Source organism: Alligator sinensis, unplaced genomic scaffold, assembly GCF_000455745.1.
Source record: "Alligator sinensis unplaced genomic scaffold, ASM45574v1 scaffold126_1, whole genome shotgun sequence".
In the NCBI taxonomy this organism is placed as follows: Eukaryota; Metazoa; Chordata; order Crocodylia; family Alligatoridae; genus Alligator; species Alligator sinensis.
Genome location: NW_005841842.1, coordinates 5,117,015 through 5,136,715, shown reverse-complemented (window position 1 = coordinate 5,136,715; position 19,701 = coordinate 5,117,015). Strand labels below are relative to the sequence as shown.

At 43.2% G+C, this 19,701-nt stretch overlaps 1 protein-coding gene across 3 annotated transcripts in view; it reads right to left on the bottom strand.

Moving 5' to 3' along the window:
- SEMA5A (semaphorin 5A) overlaps positions 1-19,701 on the bottom strand; it is a 593,698-nt gene that overhangs the window by 207,764 nt on the left and 366,233 nt on the right. For all 3 annotated transcript variants that reach the window (XM_006015687.3, XM_025205600.1, XM_025205596.1), the window contains 2 exons: positions 13,451-13,586; positions 2,772-2,976 (listed from right to left, as the gene is read on the bottom strand). In XM_006015687.3, coding sequence (XP_006015749.1) covers positions 2,772-2,976; positions 13,451-13,586 — 341 coding nt within the window. The remainder of the gene's footprint in view (positions 1-2,771; positions 2,977-13,450; positions 13,587-19,701) is intronic.

Here is a 19,701-nt window from a genome sequence, read left to right as displayed (position 1 = left end):
CATCTTGGAGTCAATAATGACTCCAAGATCCCTTTCCGCCTCTGTGCTTTCAAGAGGGGAACTCCCCAGCCTGTATGTATGCTGTGGATTCCTTCTCCCAAGGTGCAGCACCCTGCATTTGTCTACGTTGAACCCCATCCTATTCTTGTCTGCCCACTTTTGTAGTCTGTTTAAATCTAGTTGCAGGCTCTCTCTCCCTTCAAGTGTGTCCACCTCACCCCACATCTTAGTGTCATCAGCAAACTTGGACAGCGTGCTTTCCACCCCCTCATCCAAGTCGCTGATGAAGATGTTAAACAGTGAGGGCCTGAGGACTGAGCCCTAGGGTACCCCACTGCTCACATCTCGCCAGGTTGAGTACAACCCGTCCACCACTACTCTCTGGGTGCGCCCCATCAGCCAATTTTTTACCCATCCAACTATGTAGGCATCAATGCTACAGTCGCTTAATTTATTGATGAGGATGGAGTGAGACAGTGTCAAAGGCCTTCTTAAAGTCTAAAAAGACTATGTCCACAGCAACACCATCATCCAAGGATTTAGTTACTTGGTCGAAAAAGGCAATCAGGTTGGTCTGGCAGGACCTGCCTTTGGTGAACCCATGCTGATTGCCCCTGAGCATGATCTCCCCTGCAGGCCCCCCCACAGATGTGCTCCTTGATGATTCTCTCTAAGGCAGGACTAAATCCTACAAGTCACCTACAGATTCCTCTAAGGGTCTTACTGACCTCGATTTCTATTTAATTAATTGAGAGTTTTGGCTGAATAAAACTTCAGAGGATCCAGTCCTAATCTACTGCACAGAAGGTGCATAATATATATTTTAATGAGAGGATGGTTCATTAGCCAGTCTCAAAGACTTAAACCTCTTAATGCTCTTTTACCAAATCAAATATAACAGGAAACACCATGAACAAAACCAAAAACCTGGAGACAATCAGGAACTATGAGAAATTACATCATGCTCAATGCTGCCATTATGATGCGATCAAATATCTCAGTGCAGCAATAGCAACCAAGTATAAAAACAATTCAAAATGTGTTTCTGTAATCCTATTTCTATCAGGAGGGTTGTACAGTATAAACAACACTCAGTATGGATATGATTCCACTTAAAATACTATAATTTACTAAACACTGGGTTGTTTTGACTACTCTTGGCCAAATCCTTGTGCTGTTATAATCTATTAAAGGTTTTTATTTTGCTACATATGTTTCCAGAACAATGAGTAAGCTTTCTCTGCTGTGGTAATACCCCAAGTAGCCTGGTCTGAACTGACAATTTAAAATCATAATATCTCCTAGTAATAGCCCAAAAGAAACAAGAGTCCTGCTAAAAGATGAGTTTATTGTTTGGATTCATAAGTAACACATTTTCTAAAGAAAGTTAAGCCATATATTGAAACACAGTCCTCCAAAAAACAGTATGTTTTTCATCACAACCCTTAAAAAGGAGGTTATAAAATGTATTGCTTTTATTAAGAAGCTGTAATTGTGGTGAAATATAACATGAACCATTGATTCCACTCCTGTTGAAATCAATGAGTGGTTTTCATCAACTTAAATGAAAGTAGGATAAAACCAATAGTTTTTAAATTCTCCACACTTGCTACTGTATTAGCTGTAAGAAAGAGTCAAAGATTGCAAACCACTGTTAACTACAGTAGTCCCTACTCATGCCTCTGGGACCAATTACATGAGGGATAATTGTGTGAATGTGGGTTTACAAGTTGAGACTGTGCTACTGTCACTCTAGTCTGTATCTGAATCTTGATCAGTGGCATAAAATAACCAGTGACCTGCTTCAAAAATACTCTGGAGTAAAAAATAGTTCTCAACTACTTTTTAAAATGTTCAGGCAAAAGTTCATTCTGTGCTAAAACCCTTACAGTCCAGGAAGTGACATTCTCAATGGAGGAATATTTTTCTTTCATTCCTAAACTTCAGGGTAAAAGGATAAGGATAGCAGGGGGTAAAAATTTCTAAGAATGAATTATTTAAACATGGCCTGTAAAAGAGAATAGACAGCAAATCTGTGCTGGCTGAGGAAGAGTTGAAAATAGCCATAGTGATAATAATATTTGACATTGGTATAAAATCTTCCATCCCAAAAGGTTCTAAAGCTTTTTACAAACTATGAGCAAGGTCATACTCTAGACTGCAAGAATCAACACATTTCAAATTGAGTTTGTCCTTTTCATCTTGATGGGCTGGAGCCCCCGAATTAAAACACTGAAAATTAACCTCTCAATACTGAGACCGAACCTTGGTTTATAACATTTTGTTCAAAAGATCTACATGCCCAACACACCATTCGGCTGATCTGCTTTGGCCAAATGAATGCTGTCGAAATTATCAATCAGTTGCCCCAGGTGGTTTAGGTCAGTGGTGCTCACGGTTTTGGCCCCAGGGACCAGAATCATGGATGTCACCCTTGTGTGCTGGGATTAGGCTCTAGGGACCTGCACATGGCCTCTTCCCAGGCAGGATTGAACTCCAGGGCCCTCTGCTGCCTTTGCCCAGCCAGGATCAGGTTCCAGGACTCGTGCTGCCCCCACCCAGCCCCCGTGCCCTAGGCTCAGGCCCTGCACACCTGATCTAGAGATCAGGGCCATGGCCTACCAGACTAGATGACATGGTGCCAAGGGCCAGATCTGGCCTGCATACTGGGAGTTGAGCACCCCTGGTTTAGGCAATTGAGACCTAATGTACTGACCACTGAAAAGGCTTCCTGACTTTCTACAGTTATCTTAGCACCATTAAGCATGTACCTGTGGCCAGATAGATGATATGAAAAAGCATTTCCTTGCCCTGCACCACGTCCACTGCCACATGAGAAAACCGGCTGTTGTCTTCCATGAAGTAAGGAATCGGAATGACAGGCTGAACCACCTCATGCATTAGAATAAATTTTTGGGCATCCTGAAGATTCCTCTCAGTCAGATTCACATATAGACCCTGGTCCATGGTACCACACTGCAAACACAGAAAAAATAACATTTTTCCCCATCAATAACACATCTTCTCTGTTTGCATTACAGAAAACCAAAGTTCAACATGAAAGTCCTAGATCTGTTTTATAGAATTCCAAAAGTATGCCTCAGTTATGTGTTTTACAGCTGTCAGGGGTCTACAGAAAAAATTGAGAGAGTTACACTTAAACAACAGAGTCTAGAGTGGATGAGTCTCTAAAACAAAACATCATCTTCATTTCTAGTGTGAGAGGTCAGCCTGAGCAAAAGCAAATGGAGCCATAATAATATCACATGAAGCTGTACCATAACTTCAGAAAAAAAGAAAAAGTTCAAAAGGTTAGTTTAATGTTCAGTGGTCTCATGAACATGAATATGAATATCAATGCAATCCTGAAGACATGACCAATCACGTCTTATTGTCAGACCATAAAGGTGCAAGTGAAAAACCGCATAGAAGAAGCTTACATGGAATTATTGCAGCTCCTAAAGGACTTAGTATTCATGAAACAAAAAATGGACAACGGGACCTAACAATAATATTTTAATCTGTGACAAATTAATATTTGCTTCAGAACTCTTTATATTATGCAAAAGAAAACTGCAAACATTACCTTCAAACCAACATAAAAATTTACAAAAGGAGCACTTCCTGCCATGAATAAACTGAGCAAAATACATGATGATTATGTTCGTATTATCGCTTTACCACTTCTCATTTTTCTGAAGTATACAAAAATGGATACAGAAAGTGCTTATGTTAAGTGTGTGAGTAAGTAGCCACTCAAATGGAAAATGGACCAGCTATATATGAGATGAGAACACTATATTTGCAGCATGTATCCGGCATGTCAGCATTGTGAAAAGCGCATCATAGTCAGACTATTTTTACTGTACTGAAAAACCAAACCTATGCTATGCCAGAAATGAGCTGAATCACAGCAGAGCCGAGATAACATGCTCTACAGAAATCTCCCAGTTTCGGCTTTCAGCGTTGTTAGTTCAAACAGTTTAGTTTCTCTGAATTTTCAAAGCGGGATGCATCTGAAGCATCAGACTAGTTCAAACTCCCAAAGTGAAGCTCAAAGGGAGCCCAAGTTCACAACTGCTAGCTCTTCCCTATGGGTTTAGGAAGGAGACAGAGGAAAAACAGTGGGCAGGAGGAAGGGACCTTACCTTGCCACACCTTACAAGCATGCAGAAAGCTGGACCAAGGAAAAGCTAAAATGACCAAACTGACTGTATCCTCAGCTGTACAATATTGTACTGATGAAAGCTCAGAGGCACTTCGTTGTCTGGCCATCAAATTCAATACTGGGAAGCATCTTGTGGACCTGGTATTGAAAGCATAAATGATGTACTAGACTTGATGCAGCTATGTGTGTGTACACCTCTCAGAAACCTAGGACACACAGCATTTGATACATCTAATAGAGTGTGAGCATAGTCAGCCTTCCCATTATGTACTTTTGGCTCTTATTTATAACATTCTGAATAGTGTCAAGAATAAATTCACTGTGGAGCAATCTTTCAGATTATATGTCAAAAACCTTTGATCTTTTACCACAGACATAAATATACTACAGAAAACAGTATTCCTTTTCAGTAAGGAGATCAGGGGCTTCACTGAGAAATAAATCATTTGAGTGTCCAATGTGGGTTTTGAAGCTGCAGTGAGGCACTCTGAACTCACAAAAAATGGTTAGCTCTAGCTCAGGGTACAGGGATAGCTTTTTGATAGATGCTGACGTTTCAAATCTGTGAAGCATGGAGCCAAATGCCCCACTTACAGCTAGCTGAATCTGCAGAGCAAAAGATTCATTTGAGCAAAGGTAGCCATTTGGCAACACTCGTGGCACATGGAAATCTGTTAAAATCTACAGTTTAAGCATTTCTTCCAAAAGGGCAGGATATAGCTCTAAGCCCTGGAAGTTGGCTGCAAAGCTGCCTGCACAAAATGGGATATGCTGCAGTTTCATTTTGGCATGTACTGTACAGTAAATGGTGCTGTTGTTTTTCATGTAAATTGCTGTAAACCATGTGGTTAAGTATCGACCATATAAAAAGAAAAAAATCTCAGTGCCCGGAAAATGGTTTGACTAGGAGTTAAGGAACAAGTACACATGAGAATAGGGTTATGTATTAAGCCAGCAGGCTATTTTATACATTTTGCTCAATGTGACATCGTCACACTGGAACCACCACAAGCTTAAGACCTACATGTGAATATAACCTGCTTATTATACAGGATAGCTGAACGCAGTGGTCTTCAGCTACTTCAGCTAAGGGCCAAACATTTCAAAAAGTTACGAGGCCCAGTCAGCAATTTGGGGCAGATATTATGCTCTGCTCTGCTTCCTTTACACCACTTAGGAGCACAAAGGAAATGGAAACCACCCACAATTCCCAACTAGGGGTTCTACTTCATGAATGTAAAGACTTTATACCTCCCACAAGAAGATATGCTAGGCCAGGGGTGTCAAACGGGGGTACACATACCCCCAGGGGTACTTGAGAAGGCCCTAGGGGGTATGCGTGGGCAAGCAGGGACAGAGCACTGCCACACATCATCCCGTGCTGCCCTGCCACCTCCTTACTTCCCTCCCTACCCCCCACTCCACGCCTGGCTGCTGGAGGTACACTGATCCAAAAAGGCTGCAAACTCCTGTGCTAGGTAATCAGAGGGACTTCTGTCAGGAGTGTTTCTAAAATCTAAAACTTGCATGTACAAGTAACACATTAGATAGAAAGATGCTGTCTATGGAAGTATTTCAGTGAAGCTGATGCTTTAAGTCCTGATTTTATGTGGTTTCCATTTCTAGCTCTCTTGTCAGAACCACCTGGTTGGTAACAATCTACTGGGAAGATAAGTGGGTCTTATTCTGCAGAACAATAAAGACCTGCATCTGTCCCTGTCTGCAAATTCCCTTTCATTTTGCAGAAGGTTTCACAAAATGATTCACATGAAACTAATTGATTTGAAAAAGATACAGTCAAATTTGTCAGTCCAGTTTCGGAGGATTACATACTCTTCAGCTGATGGGTTTAAATCAGAGGGCACACTTTTCCGAAACCATTTCCTTTCTTTGCTAAGCTGAAACACAAAGCCTCAGCAATAAGTATGTCAAGCAAATGGGCTTTGCAGGGTGGAGTAGGGTGCTCCTTATATCCACAGTGGTCAGGTTTAGTTGTTGCCTCAAAGCAGGGTAAACACTGCTAGGGTACGCCTACCCAATGGTGCCTAGACAGGCCACAGCCAAGCATGTCACGTTCACTCACTTCTGCATGCAAATTCTATACCTGGAAATATTCTGGTAAAAAAAACTCCAGGAGTCTTTCCAGCTTCTCTCAAGACTTGGTTTTTCTCTAGTGCACTTGAGGAGATGCTGGAACACCCCTGGGAAAGCCTTAGTGGCATATGACCATTTTTATTTTAGCATATGTGCAGCAGTAGGTGAGTGGGGGTGTGCTTGGGGACATGTCTCCATCTAAGTGTAGACATGTCCTTTTTTGGGTCTATGCATCTTCTGCCCCCTGAAAGCTGCAGAAAGATGTTTCCAGACAAGGATTTAGCCAGATGCTTCTGTTCTTCTTTGTCAGATAGCACTCCATTTTTTGATTGTTTTGACACAAATGAACTGGACAAGAGAACCATAGCATGGTTACAAGGTCAGTGCTTGCCTCACACATAAACCCCTTCTTTCACCTTGATAGACTTGTAAATAGCAGAAGACTCAACCTGAGGCTTATTGGAGCTATGGGTCACAGAATCATAGAGAAACAGGGCTGGAAGGGACCTCCAGAGATCAATCGAGTCCAACCCCCTGTCTGAGGCAGGATCATCCCTAACCAAACCATCCTATACAATCCATACTCTAAACTCTCCATAAGAGTACCATCAAACCTGACACAACACAAGACATAACACCCTAACCAGCCACAGGTAAAGCAAGGGAACCATGGCAGCTAAAGTCCTGCCTCTATAAAAGGTTGTTAATATATGTTCAAGAGACCCCAAGCAGAGGACCATGCCCCTTGCTACAGATCTATGGCAAAACCCCCCACAGTCCATACCAATCTGACCATGGGGTAACATTTCTTCCTGAACCCAAATATGGTAATTGGTCAACCAGGAACCTCTGGCTTTGGTATCAGCAAGAACAATGGCACACCCCAAACCCAGCCTTTGTTCCATTCAACACCAAATGCCTCTGAGAGAAGTTTATAAATACCCTGAAGCATTTAGCAGAAAAGTGGGAGAGTGGAGGGGGGACAACCAACATAGCCCAGAAGCATAGGGAATATCCATAGTAGAACGCAGGCAGAGGTATGCCTAGATCATCACTGACCAGTGGCTGTTCAACCTGTACTTGAACACCTCCAGTGATGAAGAGTCCACAACTTCCCTAGTCAGTCTATTCAGTGCCTCACTATTCTAACAGCGAAGTTTTTCCTGATACCCAATCTAACTAATTTTGCTGCAACTTCAAGCCATTGGTGCATATCCTCCTCCTTGCAGCCAGCGATAGAAGGTTCTTTCCTCCTTCTTTATAGCAGCCCTTCAAGTATTTGAAGACTCCTATAACATCCCATCTTAAGAGCCTTTTCTGCAAGCTAAAAATACCTAGCTCCTTCAGCCCGTCCTCATATGACTTGCCTTCCAAGCCCTTTACTATTTTGTTGCCTACGTCTGGATCTCTCTAACTGCTCCATGACCTTTTTAAAGTGGGGAGCCCAGAACTGTACAAAATACTCCACATGAGGCCTAACCAGTGCTGAGGAGAAAAGCACTATTGCCTCCTTTGTCACGTGCCTAATGTTTCTATTGATGCGTCCCAAAACCATATTTGCCTTTTGTGCAGCAGCATCACACTGTAGAGTCATATTGAGTCTGTGATCTTCCAAGACTCCTGAGTCCTTTTCCATAATGCTGCCATCGAGCCAGATGTTACCCATTTTATTTTTGTGTTTTTCATTATTCCTCCCGAGGTGTAGCACCTTACATTTGTCTGCACTGAACTTTGTCTTGTTAGTTCTAGCCCAACTTTCCAATCTCTTAAGATCCTTCTGAATGGTGATCACATTCTCCAGCGTGTTTGCAATCCTTTCCAGTTTTGTGTTATCTACAGACTTGCTCAAGAAGCTTTCTGTATTAGCATCCAAATTATTAACAAATACATTGAACAGCACTGGGCCAAGGACAGACCCTTGTGGGACTCCACTTGAAACCTCCCACCATTTTGACATGAACCTATTAATAACTACCCTTTGCTTATTGCTATTGAGCCAGTCATCTATCTACCTTATAGTATTTTTATCTAGCCCACATTTCTCAATTTTGTTTATAAGGTCATGAAGGACCTTGTCAAAAGCCTTGCTGAAGTCCAAATACACTATATCCACTGCATTCCCATGATCCATCCAAGTATTCATTTTGTCAAGGAAGGAGATCAAGTTTGTTTTACATGATTTATTTTTCATAAATCTATGCTCACTGCTTGGGATCAGCTTTTCCTCCTCCAGATGTTTCAAATGGGTTTCCTTAGGATATGCTCCAGTAAATTCCCTTTTTGTCCTATTTAAAGAAGGTCACTACACTGGCCCTTTTCCAGTCCTCTAGTATGACTTCATAAAGATCATCGCCAAGGGCTACAAGATTTCATTTGCCAGTTCATTCAGTACCCTGCTGATTTGAATTCATTCAGACTCAACAAAAGCTCTCTGACCATCTTTTGTTATCTCCTCCCTCACCTTACTCCCTTCCTTATCCAGATGATCTTTATCAGGTGTCTGGCTTCAGTTTAATTTTTTTGTGAAGACAGGCAAAGTACCTGTTGAAGAGCTCCGCGTTCTTTGCATCTTTGGTTAGGAGTTCCCCCTCGCTTGTTAACAGAGGACCCACAGCTTCTTGGTCCTTCTCTTCTGGCCAACATACTTATAGAACCTCTTCTTGTTGTCCTTAACCTCCTTTGACAGGCACAGCTCCTTCTTTATCTTTACCTTCCTGACTTTGTCCCTGAAGGTTCTTGCTATTTCCTAGTATGCGTCCTTGGTGAGCTGCCCATTCTGTCATTGCCTGTATGCTTTCCTTTTGCTTTTGAGGCATTTTAGAAGCTCCTTGGGCAGTAACATTTGTCTCCTGCCATTCTTCTTGTGCTTCCATTGCATGGGGACAGTTATTTGTTGGGGTTCCGATACTGTGCCCTTACAAGCTCCCAGCCTTCCTGGGAAGTTATCCTTCAATCCATCTTCCCATGACAACATGCCTATTAACATTTTGAGTTAGAAAAAATACATCTCTTTGAAATCTATCATACTAATTTTGCTGACCTCATGTTTTCCCTGTCACAGGATCTGGAATTCTATTGTATCGTAATCACTTCCTCCCAAGTTACCCATCCACTTCACATCCACCATCCATTCTTTCCTGTTAGCCAGGACAAAACCCAAGACAGATGATCTCCTAGTTGTATCCACCACTTTCTGGAACAGAACGTTGTCCTCCACACAAGCTAGGAACTGGCTTGAAAGTTTATGTTTGGTTTCATTGTTCTTCCAGTACATATCCAGAAAATTGAAGTCTCCCATCATTACCATCCCATAGCTTTTGGACAGATTTTTCATCTGCTTGAAGAGTGCATCATCTACCTCCTCCTCTTAATTTGGTGGCCTATAATAAATCCCCACCGTCATATCGTTGCTACATCTTTTGCTTTTCATCTTCACCCAAATGCATTGCGCTTTGCTGTCATCTTCCTCCTGAACTACGGAATAAATAATAGTGTTTTTGACATACCAGGCAACACCACGTTTTCTCTCAACCCCATCCTTTTGAAACAGAGTGTAACCCTCGATGTTGACATACCAGTCATAAAAGCTGTCCCACCAAGCCTCTGTAATGCAAATCAGATCATGGGTCTTTTCATAAGCTACAGCTTCCACCTCATCCTGTTTATTCCTCATATTTCTTGCAATTGTATGCATGCATTGGACATACTTTGCATTTTGACCTACTCACTTCCCTTTTGTAGCACTTGCTGCAGTCCTGTGGCTCTTTGGCCCTTTCCCAGAGTTAAGTTGCTTCTTTGAGTCCTTTCCCCTCTGGACTTTGTGCTCTGCTGCTAGAGGGTTTTGATTACCATCCCCCATGGAACCTTGACTAAAACCTTCCTTACTAGGTTGGCCAAATGACGCCAAAAGATGCTCTTCTTCACTCTCATCAGAGGGATCCCATATCTTGATAGCAGTCCTCCTCACAATAACATCTGCCCATTGTTAAAGAAGCTGAAACTTTCACATCAACAATGCCATCTCAGCCACAGGTTCACTTCCAGGATATGATGGTCTCTGTCTAGATCTTGCCTTCCATTGGAAGAATCTATGAGAACATGACTTGTGCTCCAAACTCCTTATTCCTCCTGCCAAGAGCCTCATAGTCATTTCTGATCTGCTCAGAGTAATTTCTGGCAGTACTGTTGCTGCCTACATGGACAAGCAGAAAAAGGTAGTGATCCAAAGGATGAAAGAGTTCTGGTAGTCTCTCTGTGATATCCTGATTTCAGGCTCCAGCCAGCACACCTTCTGGGCCCCCAGACCTGTATGACAAATTGGTTTCTCTGTCCCTCACAGAAGTGAGTCAAACACCACCACTCTTCTCTTTCTTCTTGGTGCAGTGGTCCTGGAGCCCCTGTCCTTGGGGCCTTGCACTTCCTGCCCTCTAGGCTACTGCCCTCCTCTACCTCATGCCTGCAGATGTCCTCTGCCTTTTCCTCAGCAGTTTCACCACAGAGTGCTTGAAAGCAGTTGCTGACTTCAGTCTGCTGCTCTTCAATCCTGAGGACCCTCCTTCTTTGAGTAGTCACATGAGGCTCCTATTCACATGCAAAGAGGCTGCTCCAATGTGCTGTAATTACAGCATGTCAGAGCAGACTCAATAAATTGAGTCTGCTGGAGCGTGGTAATTACTGTGCTCCAACAGACTCCAGCATCATGTGTATCAGTATCCCCAACGAGCTTTAGTTAAAGCACCCCCACTGCCATTTTTCAGCACAGGGATACTGATACACGTGATTCTCTAGGTACTTTAATTAGAACGGCTCTTAGCTACTCTAATTAAAGCACGGCCTCCCTCTTACCCACCCCCACCCTCTGGCCACACACACTCCCAGAGCATGTCTATAAATGCCCATGCTGGCTCTTTTCCTTATTGCCCTTTGGACTCTCCAGTACCAGCCTCTTGTAACTCATGTCCAAGTAATCTTCCTGGTCCCTGATGCAATGCAGCTTCCAATCTTTGAATCTTCTTCTCCACTGCAGACACCAGCTTTCACTTGGTGCAGGTGAAGTGCCCCTGACCCTCTGAGAGGACCACAAACATAGTATATCCCATGCAGGTCACAACAGCTGACCCAGACTCCATTTGTGCCTCCTTTGCTCCCTGGAGAACACCTACGCTGGAAGGAGAAGGAAAACAAAAGAGTGAAGGGGAAAGACAGAAAAAAGACACAACACAACAACCTGCACAATAAACAACCAAATCAGGACCCTTGCATGCACTCTCACACATATGCACAATCTCCTGCACCCTGGCTCCCTCCTTGGGCAAACTCCCTAAGCAAACTCCCTCTCTGTTTGCGGCCCTCTGCTTACTGTTCATACCATTCACTGGGGGCTGCCTTTTTATTAGGCTTCCTATCCTAGCTCCAGCCCTTAGTTACATAAACCAGCTCCACACAAAGCAAATCCTGTCACTTAGTCATTCCAGAAGGGAAAAGATAGAAAAGGGGGGGGGGGGGGGGAAAGAGAGAGAGCAAGAGCATGAATAAAAACAAACACTCACCACAGGGGAAAAAGTGGGGTGGGAGAAACCCCAAATACACACACCAGGCTCTAGGCAAACACTTTGGCACCAATCACCTACCCTAATTCACTAGCATGGAGAGAAGCCTCATTTTTAGAATGCTTTGGCACAGATGATCTGGACAAAAGAACCATGGCATGGTTACATTATGGCCAAAAGTCAGTGTTCGCCTCACATACAAACCCCTTTTTCTACTTTAATAGACTTGTAAATAGTAGAAAACTGAACCTGAGGCCTAATGGTGCTACAAGTCACAACGTATCTACTTTCAAAACCTCAGTTATTTCATATTGCTCAAAGAGAACACACCTTGTGTACGTAAAGTCTAATAAGATGGATGGGATTTTGATGTTTCGGTTGCTATAACACCATGCAAACTCGGAGACCAGATTCTCTAGTCAGCCTTGTGCACGTGGACTCACGTAATCCCATTGAGCCTTACGAACAAAAATATGGCTCTATCAAGGTTCATGAATCTATCTGCTTGAGTCTAAAGACAATCTGGCTTTTTTTTTTTTTTTGATAACATCAACACCATACCTCTGCCTATCCTAGTTAAAACTTAAAGTAATATATGTCCCATATACATGTGGTTATGATGCAGTGCCAGGCACTTTTCATTAGTGAGCTATGCTAATTAAAAGCACCCGGCACTGTACTGGGAGTAGGTGTATCAGTGTCACAGTGTGCGTTAGTGCTGAGAAAATCGCGGCAGTGCACTTTGAACTAAAGCACATTAAATGTGTTTTAGTTCAAAGTGCACCACCAGCATTTCCTCAGCACTGACATGTGCTGCACCACTGATACATGTGATGTGGGAGGCTGTCAGCACATGTCAACTTACATGCTCGAGCAGACTCAATTAATGCGCTGGATTTCCAGTGAGTTGGAGCAGACTCCCCACATGTGTGCAAGTGCCCTTTGTTACAACGAGAACTTGGTCAAAAATTGCTTATTTTTATGAAACACTTTTAGAAGAATAATTTTTAGAAAAATATCAAATAGTTTGGAAAAATACTAAGTACTATATTTTTGATAATACTAAAAAGTAATTTTTTTGTGAAACAGAATTTTGTAATATGAAAAAATATAGAAAGTAGAACTGAACCTGTGTATTTTAGGAGGATATGAACTGAAGAGAGGGTAATTTTTCCTGAATACACAAATATAATTTGTAATCTGAAAGTATTTTTTCCTTTATAAGCTTGCTCTTCTGTGAAAAATTCCCATAAAATTTTAGAGGTGGGAAGTCATGCAAAAAAGCTGATAAAACATTCATCAGCAAATACTGCTGTTAAAAGTTCACCATTTTTGCTAAGTGACATTCTTAGACTGTCTCTTTTCTTCCTTTAACCAATTTGGATGAAAATATGGGGATATACTTGGCTAAATATCAGTATTATTGATCATAAAGTATTATTGATCATAAAGTAAACAGATGTCTATGCAATGTAAATTATTTCACTGATATCTATCTGAGCAGATGCTTATAACCAGACTGACTCTAGATATGAAATGTCAGGTTCTTGTTTCCTGGTTTGTATTTTGATACCTGTGAACCATCCTATATTTAAGAAATGGAAAGCAACTAATGATAACATCTCCTGTCCATATGTACCTGAAAATTAGGGTTAGGATTGGGATAAGGCAGCCAGGCAGAGCGAGAGTTCTCCTGATATTTGAAGGGTCCACTGAAGGCCTGAGTTATGGCACTCAAGTTGAAAACACAAACTGCTGAGGCTGCTATGCTGTTCCTGTAAAAGATTCCAAGAAAAAAAAATTAAATAAAGGTATTGGGGAATCCATTTACTGACCATGAAAAACAATATTTCCTACTGCAACTCTAAAAGTACTTCAAAAGTTAACTCTGCAACTCTAGAAGTTCATAAAAAAAAAAAAGGAACGGATCAGCCAGAGGGTGGCCAGGACCGGAACGCTCAGATGCTGTGAGTACTCAGCTCCTCTTAGATTCTCACCTGGTTGATTCTGAGAATTGCGCTTGCTTGGTAGTTGGGAGAGAGGGTAAATCTATGCATGAATTCAGCAGCATCCATGACCACAAAGGGCAGCCTGTGCATGCCTCCTACCATATGGATCAAGACCTTCATCTTCCAAGCACTTTATACTAACCCTACTCTGACAACACACCCAGGAAAGGGTTCCAGAAAGTATTAATTTTATACTTTGTAAAACAAAAACATAGAAACAAAACCCCAAACAAAAAATCTGCCTTGTCCAGGATGATTGAGGGAGCCTGGGTTGATACTCAGGAGCTCCTGCAACTCAGTCCTGTTCTGATCGAACTACTTCATACACTTTTCCCCTCACTGGATTCCACATATCAAAGCCACTTTCTTTAGCTAAGGAGGGGTAGATGGGACTAGTCTTCCTGCCCATTAATGAGATAATGCACTGAGATAATGGCACAGCCTGACACTTCCTAGTTCCTCTAGAATCTGGATTAAACCTGTGAAGAGCTGAACTAAACCTAGATCTTCCAAGGCTAAGTGCAGACTGTCAAAAAGTCTGAGGCAGGATACACTAAGCTATGTAGATTGAACTGATAGGCAAGTGAATAGACATTCACTTTTGATTCCCAGGTTGCAGCCACATGTCTTGCAGTGGATCAGGCCACAAGCTGGGAGGCACTAGAGCATGTCTCCCTGCTAGGCTGGAGCAGATAGTTTGGGCCAACCCTAGTCCACCCACCATGCAAGGGGGCCGGGGAAGGGGGTTACAAGGAAGGTGCAAAGCATCCTGGGATGTGGGGGGACTGAGTTAACTTGAATCTGGAGGGGATCTGGGATAGAAGTACAATAAATCAATTTATAGAGCTGTGCAAAACACCATCATTTTGTTTCGACATCTGTTTTGCAGCCCCAAGGAGCACCGCCCAGCGGCGGAAGGTGGGCAGAGCCAGGGATGCACTCTGCCTTCCACCACCGGGCTGAGCTCCATGGGGCTCCGCAACCCCATGGAGTGCAGCCTAGTGGCGGGAGGCAGGCAGAGCCAGGACTGTGCTCCGATCAGCTCCACGAGCCCCATGGAGCTCAGCCCAGCGGCGAGGGGCAGGCAGTCAGGACTGCGCTCCACCTCCCGCCGCCGGGCTAAGTTCCATGGGGCTGCAGAGTTGCTTGGAGCTCACCCCTGGCTCTCCCATGCCTCCCACCACTGGGCTGTTTCAAAACTTGAAACATTTTGAGTGTCCGTATTTTGTTTTAAAGGTGTTTCAAAGCTTTTTGTTTCATTTCGATTTCACTGTTTTGAGCTTGAAACACATCAAAACAGCTTTGAAATGAAACACTCGGTGAAATTTCGCACAGCCCTACCAATTTAATTTAAATCAGTTAAGTCTGATACTGCATCCCTCCAAATTATCTTAAAATTGTTTCAGCCATTTTGAAAGCAGTTTGGCTAGGGACAGACATTACACATAAACCAGTTTAAGTGATCAGAAACTGGTTTAAACCTGTAATAGAATACAAGTTCAGTGCATATAAACCAGTTTAAAAATGGCTGAAACAATTTTAAGATAATTTGGAGGGATGCAGTATCAGACTTAACTGATTTGGGTCAAATTGGTTTATGCAATGTCTTTCCCAGACCCTTCCTAGTTTAAATTAAACCAGAGTCCCCTCAGCATCCCAGCTGCTTTGCAGCCCTGGGCTGTGCTGTCTGCTCCAGAGAACAGAGCTGGCCCTGCCTCTCTTCTCCCTAGCCATGGCTCCAACAGAGACTGCAGGCACAGCAGTGTCTGCCTGGCTTCCCCCTGCACCTCCACCCCACCCCCCGCCTCGCTGCTTGCTATTCAAGCAGGGATCCCCCCGCTACCTCCCTCCTATCTCCCACAGCATGGACCCCAGCCCCACAAACCCTAGGCATGTGGTATGCTAGCTAATGCTGAGAGGTGTCTGTGTGTGCGTCTCCAATTTCACTGGGACAGGCAGACAGAACAGTGTCCACTTAGGGCTTTTTGGAGCTAATCAACAGGTCTGCTGGTAATGTACCTCCATTCCTTCCTTGGAAAAATCTGTTTAAGAAGAGATTGAACTAATGAGAGAGGCTTTTGTTTTGTTGATGGGCTGATAAACACTGTTATCAGCCCCCTGCTGGCTGCCTCACCTGTCAGATTTGCAGACAATAGGAAGAAGCAGGGAGAGGGAGATTGAAAAGCTCAGTCTCATCAACAAGTGCATGCACTGCACACACTCCCCTTTGCCTCAGAGTGCTAGCCTGGGGGGTGGGGTCTGGCAACACTCCCGCCCCTGAGCAGCCAGCAGGGAAAAGCCTGGGACAGTGCAGGCAGGGTGGGGGTTTACACCCTTTTCTAATCAGAGCATCCTGCCCGGGCCTGGCCATTCCCCTCCCCCGCCCCCCCCCCAACAAGCTCAGCACTGTGGAATGAAAGAGAGGGCTAGTCTAGTGCCCCCCAGCTTTGACCTAAGCCACTGCAGGCATGTGCCGGCATTTCCTCAGTCCAGAGAGAATGTCTGTCTGTGCAGTCGCAAACTGGTTCAACCTAGGCAGGTTAGACTAACCTGAGAAGATTGAATCAATTCAGGCTCAGACTTTTTGAATGCCTGTCCCTAGCTTTTATGTGCACCAAACTTATGTTGAGTTACAGATTTGAACCGATTTCAGTCACTTATACCAGTTTATGTGCAATTTCTGTCCCTAGCCCAAATGACAATATGTGGCATTCCCAACATGCCTCATAAGTGCCAGATGACTGGCAGAAGGAAATAAATTACCAGGTAATGTTAACTTAACACTATGTAAGCTCACACACTTAGATAACTAAGCACTAGTCAGGCAAATTGTTCCAATCCCCTCTACTGATATTGAAATATAACATATGTGCAGTGTACTAAGTTTGTATTGTGCAAACGTAATTCTGCGTATCGTGACTATCAGAATTTCTAATATATGACTCAATAGCAAATTACTATTTTGCCATGACACAAAAACATAACTAAAATTACCTCTAAAAAAAGTGCAGCACTTGGGATTTATAAAATATCTGTAAAAATGCCTTTAACAGGAGCAAAACAAATGGAATGTTCAACAGCTAACAGTAAATTAAGGTCTGGAATTGCTCTCCTAACAATGCACATAACTCATGGGATTAAACTCCTGAGCTGTCCCTTTTCACAATGTTAGATAAATGGATAGATAATGAAGCTGGCAGACAGTTCCACAAACTTCCACTGTGGGCAAAACTGCTGACAACTGATCCACATAGCATTTATCTCTTCATAATACTCTGCTGTTTAAATAAGGTCTTAGAAAGCAAAATCTACTGTAGAAGCTTCAAATTGATATTTTACAAACTTATAGGGAAAAGAAAATAATCCCTGGGGATCCAATCTGCCAACAACAAAACAAACATCAAACTACCCTGACAAAAGAGCACTTTGCTTCCTTCTATTTGTCCATGTTATGGCAAAAACCCAAAACCTAGTGCATGAAAGGAAATTTTATATTATGAATATGTGCAGAAACAATTAGTCTCAAATGTGATAAAACCTTGTTGACATAAAGTGCCATAACAGGCAACTCACTCGTAATATTTGCAATAGCACTGTGATTGTGATTGTAAAAAAGAAGTAAAATTGTCCCCTTTGTGGACCAGCAGTGGTATTGGAGTCAGTGGTCACAGCAAACAAAAGGGGGAGGATTTTGCCATGAGTCTCAGTTTTTACAATGAGAAACATTTAACTTTTTCCCCCTCAAGTGTTTTACAGTACTTTTAAACAACCACTGGGGCCAATTTTACAGATAATTCAGGCAAAAATCACTGTACTTTTAAGAAACGCTGATTGTAGCCCAGTAGGGCACAATGTGCTCCTCCATTTACACTGATGGAAATAAGTGCATTCTTGACACTCTCTAGTAAAGCACTTAATTCTTCCACAGGCAGATTGCAGGTTTGAAGTTCATTGAGTCATATAGGGACAAGAAGGCAAACAACTACTGCCCAGTAGGTAAGAGCTCTGGCAGGGAAAAGCAGCTGTGGAGTTATTCAGTGTAAAACCCCAATATTTTGTAAACAAATTTCATGAGTAGATAAACAATATATTGGTGTTTTTCACTGAATTTTTTCAGAGGAAAAACATTCTTAAGCAAAAAAATTCTATAATGATCTGATGAGGTCCTATGTGTAACTTTGGTTATCCTGGAACACAGCATCCTACGCAGCCACCAGAAGCAGCAACTTTAAACAAAGCCTGCTTTCATGGGAAAAAAGGTGACCCCAGGGGTAGAGTCATTCCTAATTCTCCCCTTCCAGATCCTCAGAAGATATATCGTTTGTAGATCATGCCACTTCACCACTCTGTGAAATGGCAAACTCTTCTAATCTGGGGGTGAGGGGGAATGGGCTCCAAGTTCATAAGAGGATCCTCATAATGGTTTTGGAATAGTATTCCTCTCTTGTGGGTTTCTTTTCCCCAGGGAAGAGGAGTGTTGATGCCTTAAAGGCTATGTGGAGCTATCATGTAGTGATGTGTTGAACCCTGCCATAGAACATCAGCTATGAAAGGAATGTCTGTGGCAACTGGTAGTACTTAGTGAAACAAAGAGACAGATTCAGAAACTAGTCATTTAAAAGGAAAAATTCATTCATCTTGTCCCTACCCAACACGCCCAACCCCCAGATTATTATTTTAAAAAAGCAACTCTCAGAGCCAGATCAAAACCAAACCAAACCTTAGATAGTGCAATTTTGGAGGAATTTAGAACCCTAAGTCCAAGGATCCAGTCCTCAAAACCCTGCCTAAGTAGGGTGACCACCCATCCCTAATTGGGTGGGATAGTCCCAAAATGTAAACATCAAGTCCTGGTCCCAGGCTGAATGACTCCAGGACAGCATTGGTCCCGGGTTTCTCTCAACACAGTTCCCATGTCACTCCCTCCCCCTTCTCTCCCCTCCCCACAACCTCTAGGGCTCTGTCCCTCTGGCTGCACGTGTCATTCAGAGACATCACAAAGGTCCTGCCCCCAACATGCTCCAAAAGCTTGAACCCACCTTGAGAATGCCCTCCCCACAAGGGAAAGTGGTGCTTGCCCCCGCTCCTACCATAGGCACATGTGCAGGGCTGGGGAGGGAGGGCAGCCAGCTGTCCTCAAGCCTCCTCCAGCTGTCCCCATTGGTGCCCTATGTCACCACCCCATCACGCTCACTTCTTGTTGTAGAGCTCCTACAGGCAGTGCCAGTGGTATAATACTGTCCTCTCCTCCCATTTCTTTTTTAAATGGCATGCGTCCTGCTTTTGCATTTTGAAAAGACGGTTACCCTATGCCTACATGTTCAGGCACCTGAGAGTCCATAAGCACCTCAGTTTTCACCAGCAGAGCTCCTCAGATACCTAATGTTCTGCTACTGTGCATGTGTAGAGTTACCACTATCCTGGCTGAGCTGAGCATCTTGGTGACTAAGCTTCACAAACTTGTCATCCCTGTGTTCATGTCCTGAGAGTCTGAAACATGCTCTGAGCATATCTAACACACATGGACAGTCCTCAGTTTACTGCAAATCACAGGAACTTTCTCTCAGACATGGCGGGAGTAGAGGGCCTGGCCACCTTATATAAATGAGCAGCTGTTTAGAGCACTACTCCAGGACATGGGAGATTTGGGTTCTACCCCTCTTGTACCTGAGACAGCTCAAGCCTATACCTTCCACCTCTCTGCTCTCAGAAGAGTGCCCTGACCACCAGGTTGGAATGCAAGTCTTATGGACCTAAGAGGAAAGCAAGCAAGAGGGAGCCCAAGGAGCAGCCCAAGCAGTGGGGAATCTTGAGTTCTGGTCTCTGCTCCCAAAACTCATTAAAGAGTCATTAGAAAAAATGCATGAGCAGCACCTGGGAC